Genomic DNA, 21,021 nt, shown 5'->3' with positions numbered 1-21,021 from the left:
CTCTAGTGGAGTGAGCTGTAATTCTTTCAGGAGGCTGCTGTCCAGCAGTCTCATAGGCTAAACGTATTATGCTACGAAGCCAAAAAGAGAGAGAGGTAGCAGAAGCTTTTTGACCTCTCCTCTGTCCAGAGTAAACGACAAACAAGGAAGAAGTTTGGCGAAAATCTTTAGTTGCCTGCAAGTAGAACTTGAGGGCACGAACTACATCCAGATTGTGTAAAAGACGTTCCTTCTTTGAAGAAGGATTTGGACACAAGGATGGGACAACAATCTCTTGATTGATGTTCCTGTTAGTGACTACCTTAGGTAAGAACCCAGGTTTAGTACGCAGAACTACCTTGTCTGAGTGAAAAATCAGATAAGGGGAATCACAATGTAAGGCTGATAACTCAGAGACTCTTCGAGCCGAGGAAATAGCCATTAAAAACAGAACTTTCCAAGATAACATTTTTATATCAATGGAATGAAGGGGTTCAAACGGAACACCCTGTAAAACGTTAAGAACTAAGTTTAAACTCCATGGTGGAGCAACAGCTTTAAACACAGGCTTGATCCTAGCTAAAGCCTGACAAAAGGACTGGACGTCTGGATCTTCTGACAGACGTCTGTGTAACAAGATGGACAGAGCTGAAATCTGTCCCTTTAATGAACTAGCTGATAAACCCTTTTCTAAACCTTCTTGTAGAAAAGACAGTATCCTAGCGATCCTAACCTTACTCCAGGAGTAACCTTTGGATTCGCACCAGTATAGGTATTTCCGCCATATTTTATGGTAAATCCTTCTGGTAACAGGCTTCCTAGCCTGAATTAGGGTATCAATAACCGACTCAGAAAAACCACGTTTTGATAAAATCAAGCGTTCAATTTCCAAGCAGTCAGCTTCAGAGAAGTTAGATTTTGATGTTTGAATGGACCCTGTATCAGAAGGTCCTGTCTTAGAGGTAGAGACCAAGGCGGACAGGATGACATGTCCACTAGATCTGCATACCAAGTCCTGCGTGGCCATGCAGGTGCTATTAGAATTACTGATGCTCTCTCCTGTTTGATTTTGGCAATCAATCGAGGAAGCAGCGGGAAGGGTGGAAACACATAAGCCATCCTGAAGTTCCAAGGTGCTGTCAAAGCATCTATCAGAACTGCTCCCGGATCCCTGGATCTGGACCCGTAGCGAGGAAGTTTGGCGTTCTGGCGAGACGCCATGAGATCTATCTCTGGTTTGCCCCAACGTCGAAGTATTTGGGCAAAGACCTCCGGATGAAGTTCCCACTCCCCCGGATGAAAAGTCTGGCGACTCAAGAAATCCGCCTCCCAGTTCTCCACTCCCGGGATGTGGATTGCTGACAGGTGGCAAGAGTGAGACTCTGCCCAGCGAATTATCTTTGATACTTCCATCATTGCTAGGGAGCTTCTTGTCCCTCCCTGATGGTTGATGTAAGCTACAGTCGTGATGTTGTCCGACTGAAACCTGATGAACCCCCGAGTTGTTAACTGGGGCCAAGCCAGAAGGGCATTGAGCACTGCTCTCAATTCCAGAATGTTTATTGGAAGGAGACTCTCCTCCTGATTCCATAGTCCCTGAGCCTTCAGAGAATTCCAGACAGCGCCCCAACCTAGTAGGCTGGCGTCTGTTGTTACAATTGTCCAGTCTGGCCTGCTGAATGGCATCCCCCTGGACAGGTGTGGCCGATAAAGCCACCATAGAAGAGAATTTCTGGTCTCTTGATTCAGATTCAGAGTAGGGGACAAATCTGAGTAATCCCCATTCCACTGACTTAGCATGCATAATTGCAGCGGTCTGAGGTGTAGGCGTGCAAAAGGTACTATGTCCATTGCCGCTACCATTAAGCCGATCACCTCCATGCATTGAGCTACTGACGGGTGTTGAATGGAATGCAGGACGCGGCATGCATTTTGAAGCTTTGTTAACCTGTCTTCTGTCAGGTAAATCTTCATTTCTACAGAATCTATAAGAGTCCCCAAGAATGGAACTCTTGTGAGAGGAAAGAGAGAACTCTTCTTTTCGTTCACTTTCCATCCATGCGACCTTAGAAATGCCAGAACTAACTCTGTATGAGACCTGGCAGTTTGAAAGCTTGAAGCTTGAATTAGAATGTCGTCTAGGTACGGAGCTACCGAAATCCCTCGCGGTCTTAGTACCGCTAGAAGGGCACCCAGAACCTTTGTGAAGATTCTTGGAGCCGTAGCCAATCCGAATGGAAGAGCTACAAACTGGTAGTGCCTGTCTAAGAAGGCAAACCTTAGATACCGGTGATGATCTTTGTGGATCGGTATGTGAAGGTAAGCATCCTTTAAATCCACTGTGGTCATGTACTGACCCTCTTGGATCATGGGTAAGATTGTCCGAATAGTTTCCATTTTGAACGATGGAACTCTTAGGAATTTGTTTAGAGTCTTTAAATCTAAGATTGGCCTGAAAGTTCCCTCTTTTTTGGGAACCACAAACAGGTTTGAGTAGAACCCTTGTCCTTGTTCCGACCGCGGAACCGGATGGATCACTCCCATTAATAACAGATCTTGTACGCAGCGTAGAAACGCTTCTTTCTTTATCTGGTTTGTTGACAACCTTGACAGATGAAATCTCCCTCTTGGGGGAGATAATTTGAAGTCTAGAAGGTATCCCTGCGATATGATCTCTAGAGCCCAGGGATCCTGAACATCTCTTGCCCAGGCCTGGGCGAAGAGAGAGAGTCTGCCCCCCACTAGATCCGGTCCCGGATCGGGGGCTCTCGGTTCATGCTGTCTTTGGGGCAGCAGCAGGTTTCCTGGCCTGCTTGCTCTTGTTCCAGGACTGGTTAGGCTTCCAGCCTTGCCTGTAACGAGCAACAGCTCCTTCCTGTTTTGGTGCAGTGGAGGTTGATGCTGCTCCTGTTTTAAAGTTCCGAAAGGGACGAAAATTAGACTGTCTAGCCTTAGCTTTGGCTTTGTCTTGAGGTAGGGCGTGGCCCTTACCTCCTGTAATGTCAGCGATAATCTCTTTCAAACCGGGCCCAAATAAAGACTGCCCCTTGAAAGGTATATTAAGTAATTTGGACTTAGAAGTAACATCAGCTGACCAGGATTTTAGCCACAGCGCCCTACGTGCCTGTATGGCGAATCCTGAGTTCTTAGCCGTAAGTTTGGTTAAATGTACTACGGCCTCCGAAATGAATGAATTAGCTAGTTTAAGGACTCTAAGCCTGTCCGTAATGTCGTCTAGCGTAGATGAACTAAGGTTCTCTTCAAGCGACTCAATCCAAAATGCTGCCGCAGCCGTAATCGGCGCGATACATGCAAGGGGTTGTAATATAAAACCTTGTTGAACAAACATTTTCTTAAGGTAACCCTCTAATTTTTTATCCATTGGATCTGAGAAAGCACAGCTATCCTCCACCGGGATAGTGGTACGCTTAGCTAAAGTAGAAACTGCTCCCTCCACCTTGGGGACCGTTTGCCATAAGTCCCGAGTGGTGGCGTCTATTGGAAACATCTTTCTAAATATTGGAGGGGGTGAGAACGGCACACCGGGTCTATCCCACTCCTTAGTAACAATTTCAGTTAGTCTCTTAGGTATAGGAAAAACGTCAGTACTCGCCGGTACCGCAAAGTATTTATCCAACCTACACAGTTTCTCTGGTATTGCAACGGTGTTACAATCGTTGAGAGCTGCTAAGACCTCCCCTAGTAATACACGGAGGTTCTCCAATTTAAATTTAAAATTTGAAATATCTGAGTCCAATCTGTTTGGATCAGAACCGTCACCCACAGAATGAAGCTCTCCGTCCTCATGCTCTGCGAGCTGTGACGCAGTATCAGACATGGCCCTAGCATTGTCAGCGCACTCTGTTCTCACCCCAGAGTGATCACGCTTGCCTCTTAGTTCTGGTAATTTAGACAAAACTTCAGTCATAACAGTAGCCATATCTTGTAATGTTATCTGTAATGGCCGCCCAGATGTACTAGGCGCCAAAATATCACGCACCTCCCGGGCGGGAGATGCAGGTACTGCCGCGTGAGGCGAGTTAGTCGGCATAACTCTCCCCTCGCTGTTTGGTGAAATTTGTTCACATTGTACAGATTGACTTTTATTTAAAGTAGCATCAATACAGTTAGTACATAAATTTCTATTGGGCTCCACCTTGGCATTGGAACAAATGACACAGATATCTTCCTCTGAGTCAGACATGTTTAACACACTAGCAAAAAACTTACAACTTGGTTATAATCTTTTTTAGCAAAAAACGTACTGTGCCTCAAAGAGGTACTAACGATTAAATGACAGTTGAAATAGTGAACTGAAAAACAGTTATAGCATCAAACTTTAAAACAACAAAACTTTTAGCAAAGGTTTGTTCCCATTAGTAAAATAACAATAATTAAATTTGACATAAAAAATACAAAGCAACGTTTTTATTCACAGTCACTATAAGAATTCTCACAGCTCTGCTGAGAGAATTTACCTCCCTTCAAAGAAGTTTGAAGACCCCTGAGATCTATCAGAGATGAACCGGATCATGCAGGAAAAATAAAAGTAACTGACTGGTATTTTTTGATGCGTAGCAAAGAGCGCCAAAACGGCCCCTCCCTCTCCCACACAGCAGTGAAGAGAAACGAAACTGTCACAAATAAAGCCAAAAAACTGCCAAGTGGAAAATAATGCCCAAATATTTATTCACACAGTACCTCAGCAATGTAAACGATTCTACATTCCAGCAAAAACGTTTAACATGATAAATAGTTATTAAAAAGGATTAGTGACCTTTAACAGAGTAGTTCCGGTGAAATACCATCCCCAGAATACTGAAGTGTATACATACATGTCATTTTAACGGTATGGCAGGATTTTCTCATCAATTCCATTCAGAAAATAAAAACTGCTACATACCTCAATGCAGATTCCTCTGCCCGCTGTCCCCTGATCTGAAGCCTTTACCTCCCTCAGATGGCCGAGAACAGCAATATGATCTTAACTACTCCGGTTAAAATCATAGTAAAAAAACTCTGACAGATTCTTCCTCAAACTCTGCCAGAGAAGTAATAACACGCTCCGGTGTTATTTTAAAATAACAAACTTTTGATTGAAGTCATAAAAACTAAGTATAATCACCATAGTCCTCTCACACATCCTATCTAGTCGTTGGGTGCAAGAGAATGACTGGGACTGACGTAGAGGGGAGGAGCTATATGCAGCTCTGCTGGGTGAATCCTCTTGCATTTCCTGTTGGGGAGGAGTTATATCCCAGAAGTAATGATGACCCGTGGACTGATCACACATAACAGAAGAAAAGTCTGCAAACTGTTCCCCCCAACTGAAGTTCTCTGGTTTCAACAGTCCTGCGTGGGAACAGCAATGGATTTTAGTTACTGTTGCTAAAATCATACTCCTCTTTTAACAGAACTCTTCATCACTTTCTGTTGTAGAGTAAATAGTACAAACCGGCACTATTTTAAAATAACAAACTCTTGATAGAAGAAATAAAACTACAACTAACACCACATACTCTTTACCATCCCCGTGGAGATGCTACTTGTTCAGAGCAGGCAAAGAGAATGACTGAGGGGCGGAGCCAGAGGGGGGACTATATGGACAGCTCTTGCTGTGTGCTCTCTTTGCCATTTCCTGTAGGGGAAGAGAATATCCCACAAGTAAGGATGAAGCCGTGGACCGGACACACCAATGTAGGAGAAATGAACTTCTAGTTAATTTTCTGAGCATTAATTGTTACCGCAAGCTTGCGGTAGCAATAACCAACCACTTGTAATGGCAGGTTATTTATGGCGCTCCACTTGTAATCTAGTCCTATATAAATACTAACCTTAAAAGTACCAATTATTTTGAAAAGAAAACACTGTTCCATATTCAAAACCCTGGTATAACTTGTATATACAGTCAGAGAGAAAACTATAAAACTGAATTAGCCAAATAAGCATACTTTTAGTTACCAAGAACAATTATCTTTACTAAAGTTACCTTAATAGTAACAGAGACAAACTTGAGTAAATGGGAATTTCCTGTATTCATTGCTAGGGTCAACTTTTTTTTTTAAAAGAAAATAAGACTGAGGTTCAATAACTTTCACATAGCAAACTGACAAATTACACAGTAGTAACTGAAAAGCACTATTTTTCAAAATGATACCGTTTTATACAACAAAAATCTTCATACAAATCATCTTTATTCAGTCTAGCTAAATAAATTAAACAACTTTCAGAAAATCCATCAATTGTATTTCTAACGTAAGGCACAGTGAGAGTAAAGAAATAAAAGGGATAGGGGAAATTAAACTTGCATGATTCAGATAGAGCATCACATTTTAAGATACTTTTAAATTCACTTCTATTTTCAAAGTGTTTCGTTCGCTTGGTATCCTTTGTTGAAAAAAGAATACACACATATCCTACACTAGTGGGAACTAGTTGCTGATTGGTGCCTGCACACATTTGTCTCTTGTGATTGGCTAACTAGATGTAGTTATCTTGCTGCCAGTAGTGCAATGCTGTTCCCTCAGCAAAGGATAACAAGAGAATTAAGCAAATTTGATAAATTGGAAAGTTGTTTAAAACTATGTTCTATCCAAATCATGAAAGACATTTTTGGAGTTTCTTGTCCCTTTAAGCTTTTAGATACATCAAAATTATTAACTAAATAAGAGTACAATATTAATAATTGAAATGAAGGGGGCTTTTTACATGCAAAAATTAAGGGAGAAAATGTTCTTAGAGTAGATAAATAAGGGGGCCTGGGAGACTGTAAACATGTTTGGGCAAATAAGGGAGATCTCTGGAAATAAGGGAGGGTTGACAACGCTAAATGCAACACACACATCAAACAGTTTATGATCTCTGAGCACACAGAAAGCTGCAGAAGATATCAATCAAGTCCTCAACTCCCTGCAACCATGGAACATTTATCCAACTGTGTGTCCTGTGTAGACATGCAATGTGTGAGATAAGGAGCTATGAGAGAGTGAGGCGACAATGTTATTATAGAAATTAACTGTAGACAGCAGTAAAATAATATGAATAGGAGCACAGCAACAGGGTGTGTTATCTTGTGCTTTACCTTGTACAAAATGAACACAGAATCTGCAATTAAAACTGGATGGTTAAAATGTTAACCAAAATATATTTTAAAACATTTTTTTTTAGAAGCACCCTATACGTTTAATGCAGGCTACAAAGACATTTAAGACAATTGGGTGCTTCCAACTTTGTGGCAAGAGTTTGGGAATTGCCTTTCCTGTTCAAGCAAGTGAGGTCCATGAAGACATGGTTTGACGACTTTGTGCAGGCTACTCGAGTTCATCTGCACTAGAGGCCTGACCTCAACCATACTGCACAACCTTGGGATGAATTAGGATGCCGATTGCGAGCCAGACCACCTCATCCACCATCAGTACCTGACGTCACAAATGCTCTTTTGGCTAATTGGGCACAAATTCCCACAGGCTCACTCTAAAATCTTGTGGAATGCTTTCCCAGAAGAGGTATTATAACAGCAAAAGGGGGGGGGGGGGGGGGGGGAGAGATTCCATATTAATGCACATGGTTTTGGAATAAGATGTCCAACAAGCTTGTGTGTATGTGTGTGAAAAGTGTTTAATGATTTTCTGCCAGTTTGCATTCAACATTCACATTTGTACTTGTGAAGACAAATATTTCAGCACTAAACTGGTCAATGTGTGCTTCAAAGTCTGTTCCTGACATTTTAAGTATGTTTTGTTAACTTATTCAGTGACCTTGAGTCTCCTGTTTAACTATTCTAGGCCCTGATGTCCAGTCTTGCATACCAGTGGCTTCTGTCATATTCTTGAGTATAATGTGTCTGAAAGGCATTCAGCTATCTGTTCCCTGATGTCCAGCTTTAAGTAGTTGAGTTTGGTCCCTGCAGGTATTACGGATTTCTGCAGTGACTTCCTGTTTCCTAGTCTTATCCAAGATAACGCTGAACTCTAGTCTCTGCAGTTTCAACTTGTACCCGTTTATGAGTTCTGCAGTGACATGTTCCCTGGTCTCATCTTAGATAACATACTATAGTCTCTGCCGTTTCAACTTGTACCTGTTTATGAGTTCTGCTATGTTCCCTTGTCTCATATAGTCTCTGCAGTCAAAACTTGTATCCCTCTGTTCTTGGTTTCCACACTTATATGGAATTCCAGATAGCATTTTACTATGTTGATGTGTTTTATTGTATCATCTTTGCATGTTTTATATTTATCCACTGTCTGCATGTCTTCCACATTTTTAGGGCGTCAACAAAACACACACACACGGACCGAATTTGATATCCTCTAATGGTAAAAATGCATTAGATCAGACATATATGGCAGCAAACAACCGTGTAATCTAATTTAAAAAACAATAATAATAATAAAAAATAAAAAAAAGACAATTTAATCTGTTTTAAGAGCAATTTATTAAAACAGACACATTTACAAATAACTCAAATTTCTGTCTATACATTAAATCAGACATCCTCAAACTTGGCCCTCCAGAGGTTTTGGAACTACATTTCCCATGATGCTCAGCCAGCCGAAATGCTGGCTGAGTATCATGGGAAATGTAGTTCCGAAACCTCTGGAGGGCCAAGTTTGAGGATGTCTGCATTAAATTGCATTTGTTTACTACAAAAAGTATGTTAGTGCCAACAACAATCAATATTCCAGTTTCTGTCAATGTAACAAGTACATTAAAAAGTTATGATGGAAAATATCCAGATTTAGAAATGCATATCCATAGATTTCCCCTTCATTCTAAAATTTAAAAGCACAAACAAATATCACATTAATTACATTTTAAAAAACTGGGTGTTTCCACCTTTTTGTTAACAGTTTGGGAAAGGCCCTTTCCAGTTCCAGTTTGACTGTGTCCCTGTGCACAAAGTGAGGCCCATAAAGACATAGCTTGACGAGTTTGGTGTGGAGGAACTCAAGTGGCCTGCACAGAACCCTGAGCACAGAACCCTGACCTCAACCCCACCTTTGTAATGAGCTGTAACTCTGAGAATATTTTATCAAATATCAGTGTCTTACCTAATAAATGTTGTTTTGGATGAATGGGCACAAAGCCCCTCAGAAAAACTCCAAAATCTACTGTGATAATTGTAAAGGGGGCCAACTAAATATTAATGCCCATGGTTTTGGAATTGGATGTCCAACAAGCTCATATAGGTGTGATGGTCAGGTGACCACATCATTTTGTGTCTGTATATACATATATAGCTATACATACAAATTTACACACATATATAATTTCATCAGTTTACAAAATATGTATTTAAATTTGATTTATGAAAAATATTTAGGTAGAATAATCAAAATAAAATATGCATATTTACAAACACATATATATCCTTCAAAAGAAACTGTCATTTTTATAGGTCTGTACAGAAATATAAAATGTTTATACAAGTCTCAGCATAATTGTACACAAAACATTTACAATTCCAAAAAGAACAACCTCCTTGTTTTAGAGTAACATTTTTTATATTCCTTCAAAAGTATAAATAAAATAAAAGTAAAACATATGATGGTGATTTAGAGCATTACATTGCAATGGAAAAAAGCATCTGACAGCCAGTGATTGGTATACTCGTGTACAGTAGCTTGATTTACAGATAAGCTAGTGCAAAGTGCATCCCTATTAATCAGTATAAAGGCAACAGCTGAGATCAGCACATGTATGTGGTGTCAATTTTGTTAAAAAAAAAAAAAAGCTACACTAGACATTTTGTGTATGTTTTAGACCCACATACTATTGTTTTTAATGTCCCTTTAATATACACATTTATTACTTAAACAGATATTAGTGATCTGAGCAGAAATGTTAGATGAATTGTATGTTAGACTTATCTGCATTGAGTTAATGTAAAAATACACTAAGCAATTTAACAGAACAATTGAATTAAATAGTTTTCAAATATCTTAGAAAAAATTTAGAAGATATATATTTTGATGATGCCCACAGAATATAAATAATATGTTAAACAAAAGTGCAAATAATGTTATTGATTTCCACGTGTAAAATAGAATGACAAATCAAATAGCAGCTCTGTACCACGTCCTTGTATACAAACTGAGTCATTACAATTGGTCTTAGCCTAAATTATTAACTTACTGTACAGTAATAAACTCCAACACATTTCATGCATTGTGATGGTACAAAGCAGTGGTTAATTGCGAAATCCCAGTAGCCTAGCAGAAAAGGCTCATTGAATTGTACCCATAGTTTTTAAGGCTTTATATATACAAACACACACAAATAATCACCTGGCTACTTAACAGTGGGCGTTCAAGGACCAATCTGGGATGTCCAACTGTATCCCAATGCAAAAACAAAAATTAACTTTTTAAAAATATACATAAATAGAACTGTGGAGAATATTAGGTAATACAAAAAATTATCAAAAATATTTTTAGGAACCACTAAAGGGAGATTCTGCTGTAAAAATAAAATGCTCTAGTTTATTACAATGTGTAATTTCTACATTAGACTCCCTTGTATTTAGCTATGCGTTTTCCTTTGCTGGCTTTAAAGTCCCGTTCATGAACTGAAACATGTCAGGACATGTCCAGTTAACGAGTAAGGAACGGCTTATGTATATAGTTACTTGCTCCACAGCTGCAATGTGTTGGACTTTAACTTTGTTCATCAATTAACCGCCCAGTTATAAAATCTATAATAAGATGCTCTAACAAGGCAACATCTGAGATTTTATTTATGCATTAGAAAATCTCTTTAATTTAGGGTCAAAAGAGAACATAAACACACAAAATGCTAGGATTACCCAAGCAGCTGTGGGTAAAGCCCGATGTAAGATGGATCCCCTCAGACTGATCGAATCACTGCATCGAAGCCCCCCTTGTAAACCTCATTCCCCTAGGTTCAATTCGGGTGGATGCCAGGAGGATTGGTGGGGAAAAAAATAAAAAATAGTGTAGACGGGGGAATTACAGTACATTTACAGTACAGCCACTTGGGTAATCTTAGGACTTTCTGACTTTACTTATAACATATACACACACACACATATATATATATATAGATAAAATGAATATACATAATTCCCAATATTTATATCTAAATTTTCTACAGTAAGAAAATTATTTAAAAATAAATTTTTTCCCCGTTGTGTAAATCCTTATTTAATCGCCATCATGCTAACAACTTCTCTTGACCCTCTACTGATGGCATATTGTGCATTTATTCCTTATTGTACACCACCCCGAGAGGCTTTTCTAGCACCGAGTTAGAATCCACACACACACAAAAAAAAAAAAAAACACAAAAAAAAAGAAGATCCAGTGAAATACAATTACAATATTTTTTTTTTTAAATTGTGGCAACAGATTTGTTTTTCTCTTTTGCGCCATAAAACAGTTTTGTACAAAATTAAGTGCATATATTGTTTTGGGTGTTTTCTATTACAATTTTTTAATTTATTTTTTAAGTACTAAAATCCTTCTTTAATAAATCGAATCCAGCTAAAAAAAATGTGCTAGTCCTTTGGACCCATGTACACGTTACAAACATTTGTGATGCAAGTAGGAATCGTCAAAGCGGAAACGCTTGGAAGCCATGGCATGGTCGTCCGGAATGTTTTCTTTGTCTTCGAGGTAATTATTATTATTATTATTTACACCATTGCAGGGGCATTTTACCTTGAGTCTGTCACACTTTAGTGGTTCATCTGCCTGAAAAATGTACGTCGTCCTTTCCAGACAGCAATAGTGCAAACATTCATCTTGCTGCAGCCATGGGTGTGATAAACAATCTTCAGCTGTGGCTCTCTTTCTGAAAACAATACATGCAGAATTTTAAAACAAATATTTTTATTTATTTTTTATGATGGTTTTTGAGGGTTTTGCCTTAATGTATTTTCCATATAGAACACATTTCATTGTAATGGTTTGTTGTTACCACCAGTTGTTAAAGCAAAATTAAAGGGACATGAAATCCAAAAATGTTCTCTTTCATGAAACAGATAGAAGTATATTGGAAAGTTGTTTAAAATTGTATTCTCTATTCTAAAATTCGCTTCATTCTCTTGGTATTCTTTGCTAAAGGAACAGCAGTGCACTACTGGGAGCTAGCTGAATCTAACAAGCCAATAAGACACGTGTGTAGCCACTAATCACCAGCTAGCTCACAGTAGTATAGGATATGGACATAATCATTTTCAGCAAAGGATACCAAGAGAACAAAGCAAATTTGAAAATGGAAGGGAATTTAAAAGTGTCTTAAAAATTACATGTTCTGTCTGTATCAGGCAAGTTTATTTTTAACTTTCCAATCCTCTTAAAGCTATTTATTTAACTAAGAAAGCATATTTAAAAAAAAAATGAAATATATTTTATTACAGTTTTTCTTGATCTTCTATCACATGTGCAACTTGTGAACACGCACACAATTCCTAGAATTCTTTAAAACTTTACTTTTTTATGAAAAAGGGTGAATGTGTAAATATTTCCCTTTCATATGCAGGATAGATTTGTTTTTGGAGTTTGCAATATAATGGTGAACCACACAGTAAATGAGCTGCTGAAGACTCCATACTGAAAAATTCTACTATGTTAGAGATTATTGAGAACTAAATATGAGAAAGCACAATTTAACAACTCCAGTCCTCAATAAGCTCTAACAGACTAGAATTATACATATATGATTATGGACAATGGAGTCCCAGGACTCTACTGCTCACTGACTAACAGGGACAAATAATGCAAAAGAAGAAGAAGAAGAAGAAGAAGAAGAAGAAGTAGCCTCCATCTAGCATTGCTCAAATACTCATAAATACTATGTGATAGCAAGATTAGATACAGAAGTGAGTGCAAGAGATAGTTAAAGGGACATACTGTAACATTATTTTACCCTTAAAGCGAATGTAAAGTTGAATGAATAAGTGCCGGTTTTTTAAAACAAAATGTATGCGTACCTGATAAATTTCTTTCCGGACATGGAGTCCACGACATCATTCCAATTACTAGTGGGATATTCAACTCCTGGCCAGCAGGAGGAGGCAAAGAGCACCCCAGCAAAGTTGTTAAGTGTAACTCCCCTTACCCATAATCCCCAGTCATTCACTAGAAGGAAAATGGAAAAAGAAGAAACAAGGGTGAAAAGGTGCCTGAGGTTTACTAAAAAAAAACTGCCAAATTATAATGAAAAAGAGGGCGGGTAGTGGACTCTCAATGTCTGGAAAGAAAATTTATCAGGCAAGCATAAATTTTGTTTTCTTTCCTATGACATGGAGAGTCCACAACATCATTCCAATTACTAGTGGGAACCAATACCCAAACTAGAGTACACAGAATGAACAGGGAGGGAGAACAAGAAACAGAAGGCAAAAATCTGACCCTCCATCTTAACTCTGCAGGCCATCTTGAAGAAACAAAATTCGGGGAATCCTCATCCGACTCCATGAGAAACCTTTAGCTTTGCACCAATAAAAAAGGTATTTACGCCATACCTTATGCTAAATCCTGCAAGCCAAAATTAGGCATTCAATCTCCAAGCAGTCAGCTTCAGAGAATCTAGATTTGGATGAAGGAATGGACCCTGAAGTAGAAGGTCCTTCCTCAGAGGTAACCTCCAAGGTGGAAGAGATGACATCTTCACCAGATCCGCAAACCAGATCCTCCGAGGCCATGCAGGAGCTATTAGAATCACAGAGGCTCTCTCCTGCTTGATACGAGCAATGACTCGTGGAAGGAGAGCAAACGGAGGAAAAGGTATGCTAGACCGAAATCCCCAAGGAACTGACAGAGCATCTATCAGGGCGGCCTAAGGATCTCTTGACCTTGAACTGAACTTTGGAAGCTTGGTGTTCTGACGAGACATCAGATCCAGCTCCGGAACCCCCCACCTGAGGGTTATCCTGGAGAACGCTTCCATATGGAGAGCCCACTCCCCGGAATGAAAAGACTGTCTGCTCAGAAAATCCGCCTCCCAGTTGTCCACCCCTGGTGGCACCTCCTTCATGGCCAAGGAACTCTAAGTTCCTCCCTGGTGAATGATGGAAGCCACTGAGGTGATGTTGTCCGACTGGACTATGATAAATCTGACTAAAGAAAATTGAGGCCAAGTTGTCAAAGCATTAAAGATTGCTCTCAACTCCAAGATGTTTATGGGGAGAGAAGACTCTTGCCGAGACCACAGACCCTGAGCTTTCAGAGAACCCCAAACAGCTACCCAGCCTGACAGTCTGGCATCCATAGTCACAATTACCCAGGAAGGTCTCAGGAAGCAAGTGCCTCGAGACAGATGTTCCAGTGAAATCCACCACGAGAGAGTCTCTTGTCAGTTAGTCCAGATTTAGCCTAAAAAGGTCTCCGTTCTATTGACTAAGCATGCAAAGTTGCAACGGTCGCAGATGGAACCGAGCAAAAGGAATGATGTCCATTGAAGCCACCATCAGGCCAATCACCTCCATGCATTAAGCCACTGTTAGATTAAAGGCAGACAGCTTGGATCTTCTGGATCCGTCAGGAACATATTCATGGACAGGGAATCCGATTGTCCCTAGGAAAAACACTATTGTAGCTGGAACTAGGGAACTCTTTTTCCAGATTCATTTTGCACCCGTGGGAACGTAGAAGAGACATCATCTATGTATGAGATTTTGCTTGTTGAAAAGAGGACGCCTGAACCAAGATGTCATCTAGATAAGGCGCCACAGCAATTCCCTAAGATCTGATCACAGACAGAAGAGCCCCCAGAACTTTTGTGAATATTCTCGGAGTCGTGGCAAGAGCAAACGGAAGTGCAACAAACTAGAAATGCTTGTCCATGAAAAAGCAAACTTTATAAACTGGTGATGATCCCAGAGAAAGAAACATGTAGATACGCGTCCTTTAGGTCTATGGTTGTCATGAATTGACCTTCCTGAACCAATGAAAGACTGGAACAAATAGTTTCCATTTTGAAGGACGGAACCAGTTTAATGAGACACATTAGGTCCAAAATGGGACGGAAATTTTTTAACCACCAAAAACTTGAATAGAATCCTAGACACTGTGTCTCTACAGGGACTGTAACTATTACTGCCAGATAAGATGGGTCCTTTACGCAGTTTAAGAAGGCCTCTCTCTTCTCCCGATTTGCAGAAAACCTTGACAGGATAGATCTGGCCCTTGGGAGGACAAGACTTTAATACTATTCTGGAACCCTAAGATACTATCTCCCCGGCCTAAGGATCTGGGACATCGCGTATCCAAGCCTACCTAAAAAAAGGAAAGTCTGTCCCCCACTTGATCCAAGGCTGGAGCGGGGGCGGACCACTAACTCTGAAGGCTCTTGGCTTGTTTCCCCTTAATCCAAGAGGAAGGCTGTTGTCCCTCGAAATCACGAAAAGAACGAAGACTGGAATTTTCTGGCGACCCTTTGGTCTATTCTTCTTGTCCTGAGGTAGGACAAATCCCTATCCACCCGAAATTTCGGAAATTAACTCAGCCAGACCAGGACCAAATAAAGTCTTGCCCTTATAAAGTAAAGACAGAAGTTTGGCGTTACCTCTGCAGACCAAGATTTTAATCACTGAACTCTGCTAGAACAGCAAGGCTAGAAATCTTGGCTCCCAGTCTAACCACTGGATGCTGGAATTACAGATAAAAATAGTAGCCATCTTATGATCCTTGATCCTATCCTGGATCTCCTCTATAGTAGTCTCCTCAGAAATTAGGCTAGACAAGGCATCGCACCAATAAGATTCTGCACTCACAACCGTAGCAATTGGTTGCCACTGAAATTCCTGAAGAATGTACATTTCCCTTAATTAAACCTCCAGCTTCTTATCCATGGGATCCTAGAAAGAAGAACTATCCTCAATAGGAATACATGGAGTCCCTGTACCAGACAGAGTAAACATCATTATGTTAATAAAATAAGCTATGAAATTTGAGGACACAGACGTCCAAGCATCTTTCAAGCTACCAACAGCATGATAGTCTCCTAATATTAGGAGATTAAATGCAGAGGAATACACATACAATTATTATAAATGTGATTGATCATATACATAAAACTGCCACTAGATGGCAAGAACTGCCATGAAAATTCATGATAAATACCTTACAAATAAAAGTGCATTTTATATTTCTTAGAATATTCTAAAATACAAATGCAGAGAATTAAAAATGAGGACAAACTGGTCCCTTTTTGTACATCAGGAAATTTTATTAACAATCTTAAATGAACGCTAATTCGCTTAAATTACCTAAATTGAAGCGGCTTCATTTATCCTGAACTCTTGCAAATACGATCAAAGCACTATAACTTAAGAGGATTATTACCTCAATGTGACACAATGAGGGGATAATAAAAATAAAGTCTCAACTCTAAGAGACCTAGCAGGCAAGACAGAGAAATACGCTGCAGGGGAAAATCGATATATGGTACAGAAGCATTCAATAAATTCACAACACACTATATCGCGGTGTGGATGTGGACGAGAAGGCAAACAGTAGAAAGCAGAGCATAAGGCAACCATAAGGACGCTCATAAGGATCGCTGCAAAAAGGAAATTTATGCTTACCTGATAAATTTATTTCTTTGACGATATGACAAGTCCACGGATTTCATCCTTCCTTATGAGATTACGCCTCCAGGAAGTGGCAAAGAACACAACAGCAGAGCTGTATATATAGCTCCTCCCTTCCCTCCCCCTCCAGTCATTCAACCGAAGTTAGGAAGACAAAGGAAAAGCCAAAGGTGCAGAGGTGACTGAAGTTTAACAAAAATAAATAAATACCCATCTTAGAAATGACAGGGTGGGCCATGGACTTGTCATATCGTAAAAGAAATACATTTATCAGGTAAGCATAAATTTCCTTTTCTTTTAAAAGATAGGACGAATCCACGGATTTCATCCTTACTTATGGGATACAATACCAAAGCTATAGGACACGGATGAAAGGGAGGGACAAGACAGGAACCTAAACGGAAGGCACCACTGCTTCAAGAACCTGTCTCCCAAAATCAGCCTCAGAAGAAGCAAAAGTATCAAATTTGGAAAATTTGGAAAAAGTGTGAAGAGACGACCAAGTTGCAGCCTTGCAAATCTGTTCAACAGAAGCATCGTTTTTAAATGCCCATGAGGAAGCCACAGCCCTAGTAGAATGAGCCGTAATTCTTTCAGGAGGCTGCTGTCCAGCAGTCTCATATGCCAGAAGGATGATACTCTTCAGCCAAAAAGAAAGAGGTAGCCGTAGCTTTCTGGCCCCTACGCTTTCCAGAAAAAAACAACAAATAATGAAGATGATTGACGAAATTCCTTGGTCGCCTGCAAGTTAAACTTCAGGGCACGGACCACGTCCAAGTTATGCAACAGACGCTCCTTCTTAGAAGGATTAGGACATAATGAAGGAACAACAATTTCCTGATTAATATTCTTATTAGAAACAACCTTAGGAAGGAAACCAGGTTTGGTAGGTAAAACCACCTTATCAGAATGAAAGATAAGATAAGGCGAGTCACATTGTAATGCTTATAGCTCAGAAACTCTACGAGCAGAAGAAATAGCAACCAAAAATAAAACTTTCCAAGATAACAACTTAATATCTATGTATGGAATGCATGGGTTCAAACGGAACCCCTTGGAAAACATTAAGAACTAAATTCAAACTCCAGGGCGGAGCAATTGTTCTAAACACAGGCTTGATTCTGGTCAGAGCCTGACAAAAAGACAAAGTCTGGAACATCTGCCAAATGTTTGTGTAGCAAAATTGACAAAGCAGAGATTTGTCCATTTAAGGAACTCCTTGATAACCCTTTCTCCAATCCTTCTTGGAGAAAAGCCAGAATCCTGGGAATCCTAACTCTACTCCATGAGTAGCCCTTGGATTCGCACCAATAAAGATATTTACGCCATATCTTAGGGTAAATCTTTCTAGTAACAGGCTTACGTGCCTGAATTAAAGTACCAATGACCGAATCAGAGAACCCACTTAGACAAAATCAAGCGTTCAATCTCCAAGCAGTCAGTTGCAGAGAAACTAGATTTGGGTGTTGGAAGGGTCCCTAAATGAGAAGGTCCTGCCTCAATGGAAGCTTCCACGGCGGCAGAGAGGACATGTCCACTAGATCGGCATACCAAGTCCTGCGAGGCCACGCAGGCACGATTATAATTACTGAAGCCCTCTCCTGTTTGAACCAAGCAATCACACGGGGAAGGAGAGCAAATGGTGGAAACACATAAGCTAGGTTGAACGACCAAGGCACTGCCAAGGCATCTATCAGTTCGGACTGAGGATCCCTTGACCTGTATCCGTATCTCGGAAGCCTGGCATTCTGACGAGACGTCATCAGATACAATTCCGGTCTGCCCCATCTGAGAATCAGGGTGGCAAAGACCTCCGGGTGGAGTTCCCACTCCCCTGCTTAAAAAGAAGGGTCCCTAGAACCTTCGTGAAGATCCTGGGTGCTGTGGCTAACCCGAAGAGAAGAGCCACGAACTTAAAAGGTTTGTCCAGGAAAGCAAACCTTAGGAACTGATGATGATCCTTGTGGATAGGAATATGAAGGTATGCATCCTTCAAGTCCACGGTAGTCATATATTGACCCTCCTGGATCAATGGCAGAGTTGTTTGAATAGTCTCCATTTTGAAGGATGGGACTCTGAGAAACTTGTTTAGACTCTTGAGATCTAAAATGGGTCTGAACGTTCCCTCTTTTTTGGGAACCACGAAAAGATTTGAGTTAAACCGCTGCCCCTGTTCCAGTATTGGAACGGGACGAATTACTCCATAGTAAGAACGCCTCTCTTTTTATCTGGTCTACAGACAATCGTGAAAGAAGAAACCTCCCCCTTGGGGGAGAATTTTGGAATTACAGTTGATACCCTTGGGACACGATTTCCAGTGTCCAGGGGTCCTGAACATCTCTTACCCAAGCCTGGGCAAAAAGAGAATGTCTGCCCCCTACTAGATCCAGTCCCGGATTGGGGGCCGCCCCTTCATGCTGTCTTGGGAGCAGCAGTGGGCTTCTTGGGTTGTTTACCCTTGTTCCAAGCCAGGTTGGGTCTCCAGAAGGCCTTGGCTTGCGCAAAATTCCCTTCCTGTTTAGCAGAAGAAGCAGCGGGGACTCCTTTGAAGTTCCGAAAGGAACAAAAATTATTTTGTTTACCCCTCAGTTTAGCTGCTTTATCCTGAGGTAGGAGATGACCCTTACGTCCCGTAATGTCAGAAATTATTTCTTTCAAGTCAGGCCCGAATAGGGTTTTTCCACAGTGGTAACTGGTACAATGCAGGCTGTCGGTTGTAAAAGGAAACCCTGATGAATAAATAACTTTAGAAGACCCTCCAATTTCTTTTCCATAGGGTCTTTGAAGGCACAACTGACTTCAATAGGAATAGTTGTACGCTTAGCCAGGGTAGATATAGGTCCCTCCACCTTAGGGGACTGTTTGCCAAGAGTCCCGAACAGTGTCAGATATGGGATACATTTTCTTAAAATTAGGAGAAGGTGAGAACGGGATACCCGGTCTTTCCCATTCCCGTGTAATAATTTCCAAGATTCTCTTAGGAACCGGAAAAACATCAGAGTAAGCAGGCACCTCTAAGTATTTGTCCATCTTACACAATTTCTCTGGTGGTACCACAATAGAGTCAGTCATCCAGAGTCGCTAAAACCTCCAGAAGCAACAGACGGAGGTGTTCAAGCTTAAATCTAAAGGACATGACGTACTAGTCCGTCTGAGGTAACACTTCCCGAATCGGAAAGTTCCCCCTCAGACAGAAGTTCCCTGACCCCCAAATCAGATCCCTGTGAGGGTACATCGGAAATAGCCAACAAAGCATCAGAGGTCGCAGTATTCAAATTGACTTCTGTCCTGCTGCGTTTGCCCTGTAACACTGGCAACTTAGATAAAACATCTGTAAGGGTAGCTGACAAAACTGCAGCCATATCCTGCAGAGTAAATGAAGTAGACGCGGTTGAAGAACCCGGCGTTGCTTGCGTGGGTGTTAAAGGTTGTGATGCTTGGGGAGAAAGTAGCGGCATACCCTGATTCTCATCAGACTGAGAAGCATCCTTAGGCACACTTTCCTTAAAGAAAATCCGCTCTTTACATTGTAAGGCCCTTTCAGTACATGAGGGACAAAAAGTAAGAGGGGGTTCCACAATGGCATCTAAACACATAGAACAAGTAGTTTCATCAAGTTCAGACATGTTAAACAGAATAGCAATAGCAACAATAGTCGTTCTTTACTTGAAATATTGAGCTCTGATGTCAAATTACATAGGCAAAATTTTTATACTAAAAAGCATACTGCGCCTTTAAATAATAAAAACGCAACAATTTTTCTGTTATCTCCAAAACAACGTTTGCAGCAATAAAAACAATTATGTGCCCAAAATAGTCTAATAATATTGCACCAATTTGCTTAGCTATGTTTTATATCAATTTAACTCGATTTTATTAGTTATAACCACTTTACATTGATTCAGGCCCCTGCACCTCTCCACAGCTCTGCTGCGGCGCCTACCTGCCCCCAGAACACACTGAACCTGCTGCAGTAGCACCCAAGCCTCTTCGTTAGGCAAAATAGCTTAGGCCCCACCGGAGCTCAGGACCTTGGTGTCTATCCGATCCGGATGATACTGCGCAGCTGAGCGCGTGAAATTAGGCCCTGCGCACCGTGGGCGTAACTCTAGCCTTACAGATACCCGCACGGATAGTTAGAAAAACTAACATGTCGGTTCTCAAAATAAAATATATACGCCATGTGCCCCTCTTACATACACAAGAAACAAACATGATGCTCAAATACAAAACGTAACTTTCATGAGAAAAAACTGCACTCTCTCAGGACAGTTATTAGATGACAAAGCCAGCCCTTAGCAACCGCATCTCCCAGCGTTTAGCACACACTTAATATCCTAAATGAAGTCCTCGGACATATTTAGCAATCAACATAAAGGGAATTCCAGGTACATCATTTCCATACATATAGTGCATACTGATTACCCCTCCCCAGATAGGGAACAATGTCAGCCTGTTCTGATGCATCGTCTCCGCAGAAACAAATG

At 40.6% G+C, this 21,021-nt stretch overlaps 1 protein-coding gene across 3 annotated transcripts in view; it reads right to left on the bottom strand.

Annotated features, from left to right (window-relative positions):
• Nucleotides 1-8,389: 8,389 nt before the first annotated feature.
• Nucleotides 8,390-21,021, bottom strand: part of STK17B (serine/threonine kinase 17b) — an 82,657-nt gene continuing 70,025 nt past the window's right edge. For all 3 annotated transcript variants that reach the window (XM_053698571.1, XM_053698569.1, XM_053698570.1), the window contains exon 8: nucleotides 8,390-11,790. In XM_053698571.1, coding sequence (XP_053554546.1) covers nucleotides 11,520-11,790 — 271 coding nt within the window. In that variant the 3' untranslated portion in view covers nucleotides 8,390-11,519. The remainder of the gene's footprint in view (nucleotides 11,791-21,021) is intronic.

Source organism: Bombina bombina, chromosome 1 (assembly GCF_027579735.1).
Source record: "Bombina bombina isolate aBomBom1 chromosome 1, aBomBom1.pri, whole genome shotgun sequence".
Classification (NCBI taxonomy): Eukaryota; Metazoa; Chordata; class Amphibia; order Anura; family Bombinatoridae; genus Bombina; species Bombina bombina.
The sequence above is the reverse complement of the archived record's forward strand: the minus strand, read 5'-3'. Positions and strand labels throughout refer to the sequence as shown.